At 36.2% G+C, this 10004-nt stretch overlaps 1 protein-coding gene across 3 annotated transcripts; it reads left to right on the top strand.

Annotated features, from left to right (window-relative positions):
* The first annotated feature begins 2292 nt into the window (after positions 1–2292).
* On the top strand, positions 2293–7501 carry LOC107465616 (inositol phosphorylceramide glucuronosyltransferase 1). 3 transcript variants are annotated; one of them, XM_052254716.1, is made up of 10 exons: positions 2293–2670; positions 3283–3403; positions 3647–3727; positions 3871–4048; positions 4837–4972; positions 5056–5193; positions 5272–5406; positions 5673–5940; positions 6069–6192; positions 7010–7501. In XM_052254716.1, exons 1-10 carry the CDS (start codon positions 2434–2436, stop codon positions 7137–7139), a joined length of 1548 nt encoding a protein of 515 aa, XP_052110676.1. In that variant the 5' UTR covers positions 2293–2433; the 3' UTR covers positions 7140–7501. The 3 variants fall into 3 exon arrangements, with proteins under 3 accessions (XP_052110676.1, XP_015940079.1, XP_052110675.1); XM_016084593.3 differs by having other exon boundaries at positions 3542–3727; positions 3871–4034; positions 4865–4972; XM_052254715.1 differs by having other exon boundaries at positions 3542–3727.
* The last annotated feature ends 2503 nt before the right edge of the window (positions 7502–10004 follow it).

Raw genomic sequence — 10004 nt, 5'->3', positions numbered from 1 at the left:
AAAACTTCATAACCATTTGAATTTGCCTGACTGAGATTTACAAGATGACCATAGCTTGCTTCAAGCCGACAATCTCCGTGGGATCGACCCTTACTCACGTAAGGTTTATTACTTGGACGACCTAGTGCACTTGCTGGTTAGTTGTGCGAAGTTGTGAAAAAGAGTTGAGATTACAATTGTGCGTACCAAGTTGTTGGCGCCATTGAGATCACAATTTCGTGCACCATTAACCATGAGGGGTGCTGGCCTTTGGCAGGCCATACCTTAAAGAACTTGTCTTTGAAGCCATGAAACGAATCTTCGAACACCCCCGAAGAATCGCCTACCCTGGGCAGTCCAGAAGGACATAAACCCGTTCTTATGCCTTCCCTTTTTGGAAGGGTTTGCCAAAACAAAGTGCCATAAAAACACTTTTACAGAGGTTAGAAACTCCAGGTATTCACAAACCATCTCGAAACATCGGATGGCGGCCCAACTATTCGGGTGCAGCTGTGACGGTGCCACGTCGCACTAGTTTAGAAATGCCATTTGGAAGGGGGAGAAGGGGATGCGAACCACCCAGGATGGTAAACATTGCCTTTTACATCCAAATCCAGTTGGCAATTCGGGGGGTGTTCAAGTTAAGATGACATATTCGCTCGTGGCCTGCTGGAACGAACACTTCATAGCGTTCCTCCTCGGGACCTCCCCCGCACAATCGATCGGCATGGCGGAACTCCATGAGCTCCTCTACGGTTATTTGTGAGGGTGTGTCCTTCATGTCTGAGGTGACCCAGGCATCTCTGTCAACACGGGGCCTCGGAAGGAAAAGTTGCGCCATATCTATAGTGGGGGCACCATTCAAAGTCAAATTTATAGGTCAGGAAGCCGGGAAAACCGCAATTAATGCTATATACCACACTAATAGCAGCATGATTCAAACAAAACACATGTATAGCCTAAAAGATACAAAATGCAAAGGATGGCAACAGTAAAACAACAGTAACAGAAACGACAGTAATCGCTCATTAAAAAAGAAGATGCTTACCAAGAAGGAAGTTATCAAGTGATTTCAGAAACATCTGAGGAATCAGAGGCTAACCAATGCAGGAAAATCCAGAAAGCTCGAAAGGAAAATAGAAGAAGCAGCATAGGAATGATTCAAAAATGAGGAAAGGGAACGCGAAAATAAGGAAGAAAAACTAGAAACAAAAGAATAACTGCCGCAGAGAAGCGCAAAGGTTAGGGGTAAAGTGGACTTTTTCCCAAGCTTTCAAATAAGCCATAATGACATTGAATGACAGGCGCGAAGAACGAGGCGACGAATGACATTCCCTCGAAACAGTAAAACCCACTCTCGCGTAGGGGGCACACCCCTATCACGAGTGGCTGACCCGGTAAGGATCCAACCGAAGAGAGTAGAATAGAACGCGCCAACAACGGCACTCACAATCATAGCTGGCACATTGGGGGCACTATTCCAGCCCGGCCCAACTGGTCCAATGTCCCGGCTCGGCCGGCTGACTCGACGGGTATGCAAAATCTGATCCGAGAGGAAACCCAAGACACTTCCTCCCCTCCAGCAAGGTACATGACTGATGGGGAAGAAAATTTCCTAGGTGCAGACTATATAAGAGGAGGGTCCTACCCCTCCTCCAAGGTATGTCACCTTTTCTGCCACCTTGTACGGATTCTGACTTGAGCGTCGATGTCGTTTTTGCAGGTGGCTCCCCCCTCATCACTCCAACAACCCGGAAGATCGTGAAGCTCCATCCCTTTCTCTCCAATGTTAGCTCAGGAGGTCCAATCTCGCACGAACGATCTGAATCAAGATCCCCTATTCCCTGCATATGCATCATTTTCGACCCGTTCAAGAACCGACAAACCGAACAATATAATTTTGTGTGTTTTTTTCCTATTTTTTAGATTTTTTTATTGTATGCCTTCGAATGTTCTCTTTTTTATATTTTCGAAAATTTTTCTAACATATAAAAAAGTAGGATGAGAGTTGATTACGTAAACTTTTTTATTTTTTTTAGATTTAGACTAGGCATGCGAAATAGGTAACGTTTCTCATGCTAATGAATTTTGTTTAATTTAATGTGCAAAATATTCTAGTAATTACAAAATATAAATCAGTCCCTCTACAAATTGCAAAAAATATGTTATCTTTCCATCTAAGGAAAAATCATTTGTTGTATATAATATATATACATTAAAATTATTTTTACAATGACAGTCCATAAAAAAATGAATATTAATTTAAAATCGTAATATGAATCAATGGTTCAGAAATAAGTGCATCCAAAAAGAAGAAAATTTCATTCCAACCGTTTGAACTTCGCTTAAGAACTCCAGAGACGAGAAACCTTTTTTTTTCTCGAGAAAATTTAGAGAAAAAAGTATTTCGACATTTTCTCAGAGAATTTTGCCACCAGCGAAAATCGTCTTACCATGAAAGCACTCAATACGCTGTGGTTGTGTTTGTTAATTCTGTTACTCTTCGTTCGATTGGGAGCTTCCGATGGACATCGCAAGACGAACGAGGCATACGCTACTCTGTTGTACGGTGACGAATTTTTGCTTGGCGTTCGAGTTCTCGGGAAATCGATTCGTGACACGGGATCCAAGAAGGACATGGTTGTTTTGGTCTCAGATGGAGTCTCTGATTATGCTTGCAACCTCCTCCAGGTAACACTATCCTTTATAATTTGCTTTCACTACGATTCGCATTTATGTTGTTATTAGAGGAAGGAAAATATTGCTGCTCACGATGGTCGAGATTGATGCTATCGAAATTTTGACATTAAATGTCTGCATTATGCTTCATTTGACATTAATTGTAACATTTTTGTCCAGTCCAATAATATATTTCATCTTAGATATTTAGTTCTTTCCAATTTCTAATAATTATTGCACAATTTACTAAGACATTTTTGTCACTCAACAAAAACAAACAACAACAAAGCCTTATCTCAGGTTGACTACATGGATACACCATTGTGCCCTACAATGTTTATAGTGAGATAGTTTATGTATAATTTCTGTCACTCAACAATATAATTTTTTTAGTGTCCTTTAACTTAAATACTTTCTTAATATATTTTTTATAAGCTGCTAAAAGGAAATTTATTTGTGAAGGTAAGGAGTACATATATAGTTTTCTAGTTTTTTGTAATTAGGAGAGAGTAAAGTTTTCTTACATTTTGAGTGCATAAAAATTTTATTCTCTGTGTCCATGTGTTAAGTTTTTATATTTGGAGTTTGGTGTATCAGGTGTTTATAATTGATTATTTTTTGTAGGCTGATGGGTGGATAGTTGAGAAGATTAGTTTACTATCAAATCCAAATAAAATACGTCCATCGAGATTTTGGGGTGTATATACAAAGCTAAAAATATTTAACATGACTGACTACAAGAAAGGTAGCATAATTGTTGTTATTGTTGTCGATATTCCCATTGGTGTTGGTTTTGCAAACTATGGAGGTTATTGTAAAATTTTCATTTATATTAATATGATGAAACTCCTCAGGTTTATGCATGTTTGATACATTATTGTAGTTGTATATCTTGATGCGGACACAATTGTGGTTAAAAATATTGAAGAACTTTTCAAATGTGCAAGATTTTGTGGTAACTTGAAGCATTCTGAGAGGATGAATTCAGGTGTCATGGTGGTAGAACCGTCTATCTCACTCTTTAATGACATGATGAACAAAGTGAATACTCTGCCATCTTATACTGGAGGTAAAAGTTTTTTGTTTTGCTAATGTAAACAATGATTTTTGTTTTGTTTGTTTTCATTATTTCTTTTTCGAACTCCGAAGAATATATGTGGCTTTGATCCTTAGGTTGAACATTTTTCTTAAATTGTTGTTTTATTTGTACAGGAGATCAGGGATTTCTCAATTCGTATTACTCGGAATTTCCTAATGCACATGTTTTTGAGCCAAATATGCCTTCAGAGTCATTGAATAATAGAAAAGTTCCTGAAATGGAGCGACTTTCCACTGTTTATAATGCAGACGTAGGTCTTTACATGTTGGCTAATAAGGTACTAGAATATAGGTAATGAGGATAGTACTTTTCCTTTCAAGTAATGAGGAATAGTGAAATATTACTGCATAAGATGACAACATAAACACCATTTGCCCTTATTGGATCAAAGCCTAACTGGTCTAAAAGAGTTCTACTCGTCTACTTGTTTGATGATTAATATTATCATTTTTGTGAATAAAATATTATCATTTTAAATGAAATTATAAAATTTAATGCCTGTCTGAATAATTTAAAGGAAGATGTGAACTCTTTTATTTAATTTTAAATCCGAAAATTTCTTGAACACATGAAACTGCCTCCACTAAAATAACTGAAGAGTTTTCATTGTGTTTAGAGGGATTTCTTTTGCTATGTCTTGGAGTTAATGATGGAAATTAGAATAAATGCTGAAGCAGCACTTTATTCGCTATGCATTGTAGTGAATGATATTAATAAATGATATAGGAATTCTTTATAATGATCCACTAATAATTCTTAGGTTTTCCTTTGTCTTCATGTCTTGACATTTTTCATCTTGTTTCACTTCTTGCTAGAAACTTGGTTTCCTGCATGTATGGTCTGTAAGGAACACTTGCTTTTGACCAATTCAAAATATTCTTGTTCATTTTTTTGAATTTTACAGCATTTAAGAGGTGGATGAACATGCTTTTATTAAGAATTGAATACCTCAGGTTCTTATGTGTTATTATTTTAAATATTTAACACTTGGCTCGAATTAGATGCTAGAATATTTCATACACATCAAAATATATGTAGTTAAATGCTTAAGTTCCTTTGCATTTCATCTTTTGGTATAGCCATCTTATTACAGTCAAATATATTCAGTGGATGGTAGATGAGAATGAACTCCGGGTGATTCACTATACGCTCGGCCCTATCAAGCCTTGGGATTGGTGGGCATCTTGGCTTGTGAAACCTGTTGATGTGTGGCAGGTAGATTAATCATTTTGATCATTTTTCTTACGAAAAAAGCATGCTGAAATATTTGCTTTTTTTTTTTGCCATTGATGGTGCAGAACATAAGGGAAAAGCTTGAGGAATCCCTTCCTGGAACTAGAGGGGGCCAAAATCCTAAAGATAGTCTTATTGTGAAGTTTCTTTTTCTATTTCCAATATGTGTTGTACTCTTTTGTTGCTATCGTTCATATCAGAAGGTTAGTCATCATAGTTTGTTACCACTCTCCTAGCTTTAGGAATTCAGATTAGTCTTAGAATCTTGAATCTTTCTGCAGAATCCATGTTGCTTTGGTTCCTTTTGTAGAACTTCACTATTTGATCATGTCAGACACCATTGTCATAAAATTAAATCAGGTGGATCAGTTGCATATATTAGCATTTCTACTTCAACCATCAGTTCCACCCATGAGGTCAGTTTTTTTCTCTAATCTATTGTGTTAGTTTTTGGTATTCGGATCCTGTCATTTGAGCCTTTCATGTGGACCCTATGAGTAGGCATAAAAAATTTGGATGCTCCACATGATCTGTTTTTCTCATCTGATAAATTGGTCACATGATGGTCTCACGTAAGAGGAACCCAGTCCTTGTTTAGATGTGCCCAATTATAATCCTTATGTATGTTTACTTATATGTTAATTTTTTTTATTATGTTAAACAATTCTTCAATGGTGCTCAGTACAAAGTTCCTGCTTACTTGGGTGGCATTTCAGTCTGTGTCTGCTTTATGGCTACAGTGGTGTCTCTTGGACTAGCTTTCTTGTTAGTACCTCGACAAGTGACTCCATGGACTGGTTTGCTTTTGATGTACGAATGGACATTCACAATCTTCATTATATTATTTGGAGGTTATCTCCATTTGATTTCTAACTGGGGAAAGACCATCGCATCACGACTGCCTTCTTCGTCATCTCATGCCGAAGTTTCTGATGGCGATTTGGGAAAAGGTATATTCTTTGGCACTGAATCTTATTTTGGGTTGTCATCGTCGTTCATGTGATTAGCTGTGTCCTCAAGGTACTCATTCTTATCTATTTCATTGTTATCATTGATTTGAACTCATCTATATTCACAGGCAATCAGCGACATATGTCATCGTGTGACGGTGCCACATGGTTCTATGGATTAGGGATGACCATCTTGGCTATTGCTGGTCCATCGATGCCTTTTCTTTTTGGGGTAACTGCTTTGTTTTTAAGGTAAGGTTTTCATTACAATTTACTAATAAAGATATCTTACTGCTGAATCTAAATTTGGAAGGAACATGACTAGCCTAGTTATTGAATTTTAATTTATTTTTTCGGTTAGTTTTCATCTTCCATCTTTATATTTTTGAAAATAGTTTTTGTTCCCATTGTGTTTTCGTTATCATTGTCTATTAGGTAATTATAAAATGTCAAAATTGAAATAAGAATATGACTTAGTTTGGAGAATGTATTTTTAGACACATAGATACATCACAAAGTGATGTGTCTAACCCAAAAGTGACTTGTATTTTTGGACAGAGGGAGTAATTCTCAAACTAACATCTGTTATATTATTTGGTTTGTTGAATAAATTACGTACATCCAATAGGCTTGAAATGTGAAACCCGTAATATATATCATTCATTACCATTATTAAGAAATAAAAGGAGGAACATTACTGTAAGGTTATTACCATCTAAAGTAGTAATCTTTTTACTTATTTTGTGGCTCATGATTTTCATTTCTTCTCACTTTTATCACATTCAACTGAAGTGGTCGTTAGAAAGAGGTGCATTTCTTCGCTGTTCTTTTCTTGCAGTAAAGGGAGACTAGTAACTGTTCAAAAATGATAGTGTGTATTCCTAGACAAGGGATTCTCAATTTCTATCGTTTGTGCTGTAGTTTGCTGCTTTCTTTAATTTGCATTAAGCTTGAAGTGGATTATTTACCCACATTTCTGTCCTGTAATTCTAATTTTATTCATGAAAAATAAATTGCCCTCAGTCTATCTTTGGTTTTCCTCTTTTTATTGATTCTTATTTGTAAACAGGTTAGGTTTGATTGTTGCCGGGGTAATAATATTAGCATCTTTCATGACATACGCTTCCGAACATCTTGCTATCAGATCATTTTTGAAGGGCATTGAAGAATATGATATTGCAAAAAATGTGCATCCTTGATCTGTATTGTAAGGACTAGTGAAATTGCCGTGGACAATCGTTACTTTCGTTTGGACTCGGGACTGGCTGTGCAAAGATTCGCGACAAAGTGCGATATTTAGCCGTAGAAAACACCCAGATAAAATTCAAGTCAGTTTTGGAAAAGTCCCATGACAATTGGTTCATGTAACTTAATTATGCTCAAGCTTGGTGGATGTTTAGATTTTGTTGTAAAGTACACGTAGTGTTTACTCTAGTGGCAAGTGTAATTAAAATATTTTTGTTATTCTTCCCAGTTTCCATTGTAACATCATTAATATTCTTTGATTACAATTGAGTTTCGTAGGTGTCAACCAAAAATAAAATGATCCAGTCTTAAGAAAGTGATTTTCGTTATAATGTGGCTCTCTTAATTGTGAGTTAAAAAAGCAAATGCTAGTTTGTTTGTTAATTTGGTAATATTCAACAGAACAAATTCAATTAAAAAAATATATGCTATATGGTATTATTAACTACTATTTAATTATGCCAATGCTTAAAGTCTTTTGACCGCAGAATGGGGGAACGATCCTCTCAATATGTTTCTTCAATTGTTTTGTCAATCTCAACATTCAATTTGGGTTGATCAAGTAATGAGTTTATTTGTCCGTTTAATTAAGTATCAGGGATTCAAATTCTGCCTTATGTATGTAGTAATTCATTGGTCAACAATAAATTTTTAAATAAAATTTAAATATGTAATGGACTAGTTCTTGACTTGTTGAGTTGCGGGATATTGTATAAAAAAAAAACATATATATCTTCTCTTACCATTGAAGTGTGCATAATAAAAAATCACATTTGATCAAACAATTAAAAACAAAATTTGAGAGGATATATTCTCCACGATAGATGATACGCGTTGGTTAGAGCCTGTAACCCCCTACTTTATATCTTTTCCTCTATGTATCTTAATATCGGTATCTTATTTTAGGTTGCAGAAGTGAGAATAACATTATCTTTAGACAATGAGATAAAGGACTTTTTTATATAAAAAATTATTAATTTTTTATTTTGTAAAGAATATATTATTTACATTTTTGTCTATTTTCAGTTAATTTCGTAGGTAGAGTTATTTTGCAGGCACAAAAGTAGATTTATAGTCATATTAAACAAACATTGCTAACAAAATATGAATTCAGCAATACCGACTTTCTACTTGACAATTTTTACTTTTAAGTTAATCTCCATCAAAATTTAAAATATAAACATCAACTAAAAAATACTCTTATTTACATTCAAATAAAATATAAAAAATTTAAAATTAATAAAAAAGAAATCTAATTTTTGGGAGGAGCCCGATAATGCTCTTGAGAAGAGCGCAACACTATATCTCTCCCCTTCTTTCTTGGTTCAAAAATAGTGCTCAGCTCTCAAGGAGAGCGCAGCATCCAAGCCTTGCTTCCTTGGTTCATTGTTGTGCTCCCTTGGAGAGCATTGTCCTCTTGGGGAGAGCGCTATAACTTCCTCCCTTGATATGCCACGCTTCTTTGTTGCTTTTGCCACACTTTTCTCTTCCTTGGGCCACGCTTCTTAGGCCACGCTTTCTTGTTTTTTTTTTCTTCACCTACAAGTAATCAAAATAACCAATCAAAGTATCACAAAATTCACAAAGCCTAAAATTCATTTAAAAACCATTTAATTTTAGCTTAAACTTCATGATTTTGTGTCAATTAAAGGGTGGTTGATTGATTCAAATAAACCATACAATTTCACTCCAAATTACTTACTTATAATGCAAGAAAGTGCATAAAAACTAGTGAAACAAGTGAAATTAGCTTGGAAAATAAGCATATGATGAATTGTCATCATGGATCAGAAACCCAAGAGATTATACTCCGGCTGTCGTCCAATGACTACGTTGAACATCATGTAGATCGCTTGTGGTTGTCAGGCACATGGATCTTGGCTAAGCGAGTAACAAAGATAGTGGGTGATTGTCACGGGTCACCCCTTCATTCTGACTAACTGAATTAAGAACGAGAGTATATCTTGGAGAAGAATTAAGCGTGAATTGAAAGAGAAACAATAGTACTTGAATTAAATCATGAAGAACAGCAGAGCTCCACACCTTAATCTATGAAGTGTAGAAACTCCATGGTGGACGAAATTGTGATCCATATTCTTCTGTACTTGTATGAAATCATTATTATGGCACCAGTTGAATTCACAACTCCGTTCAACTAACCAGCAAGTGTACTGGGTCGTCCAAGTAATAAACCTTACGTGAGTAAGGGTCGATCCCACAGAGATTGTTGGTATGAAGCAAGCTATGGTCACCTTGTAAATCTCAGTTAGGCAGATTAAATTGGTTTATGGGTTTTCGAAAATTAATAATAAAAAGAAAATAAAAAGGGATAGAAATACTTATGTAATTCAATAGTGGAAGTTTCAGATAGGCGTATGGAGGTGCTGTGCTCCTCTTGAAACTCTACTTCACTACTCACTCTTTCTTCAATCCTTCTTACTCCTTTCCATGGCAAGCTGTATGTAGGGCATCACCATCATCGGTGGCTACTTTCAATCCTCTCGGGAAAATGGTCCTATGCGCTGTCACTGCACGGCTAATCGTCTGGAGGCATCACACATGGCTGATGACTACATCCCATCCTCGCAGTGAAAACTAATGCTCACGCACTCTCTCACAGTACGGCTAATCACTGGTTGGTTCCCGCTCCTACTGGAATAGAATCCCTTGATTCTTTTGCGTCTGTCACTAACGCCCAGCACTTGCAAGTTTGAAGCACGTGACAGTCATTCATTACCGGAATCCTACTCGGAATACCACAGACAAGGTTAGACTTTCCGAATCCTCATGAATGCCGCCATCTATCTAGCTTATACCAC

Source organism: Arachis duranensis, chromosome 9 (genome assembly GCF_000817695.3).
Source record: "Arachis duranensis cultivar V14167 chromosome 9, aradu.V14167.gnm2.J7QH, whole genome shotgun sequence".
NCBI classification, from domain to species: Eukaryota; Viridiplantae; Streptophyta; class Magnoliopsida; order Fabales; family Fabaceae; genus Arachis; species Arachis duranensis.
Note: the sequence above shows the minus strand (reverse complement) of the source record. Positions and strands in the feature narration are given on the sequence as shown.

Bases quoted from the DNA above. Each gene is read 5' to 3' on its own strand.
- LOC107465616 (XM_052254715.1), top strand. From the start codon at position 2,434: ATGAAAGCACTCAATACGCTGTGGTTGTGTTTGTTAATTCTGTTACTC. The intron at 5,194-5,271 runs GTTAGTCATCAT...ATCTTTCTGCAG, and splicing joins GCTATCGTTCATATCAGAAG to AATCCATGTTGCTTTGGTTC. The intron at 5,941-6,068 runs GTATATTCTTTG...CTATATTCACAG, and splicing joins TGATGGCGATTTGGGAAAAG to GCAATCAGCGACATATGTCA.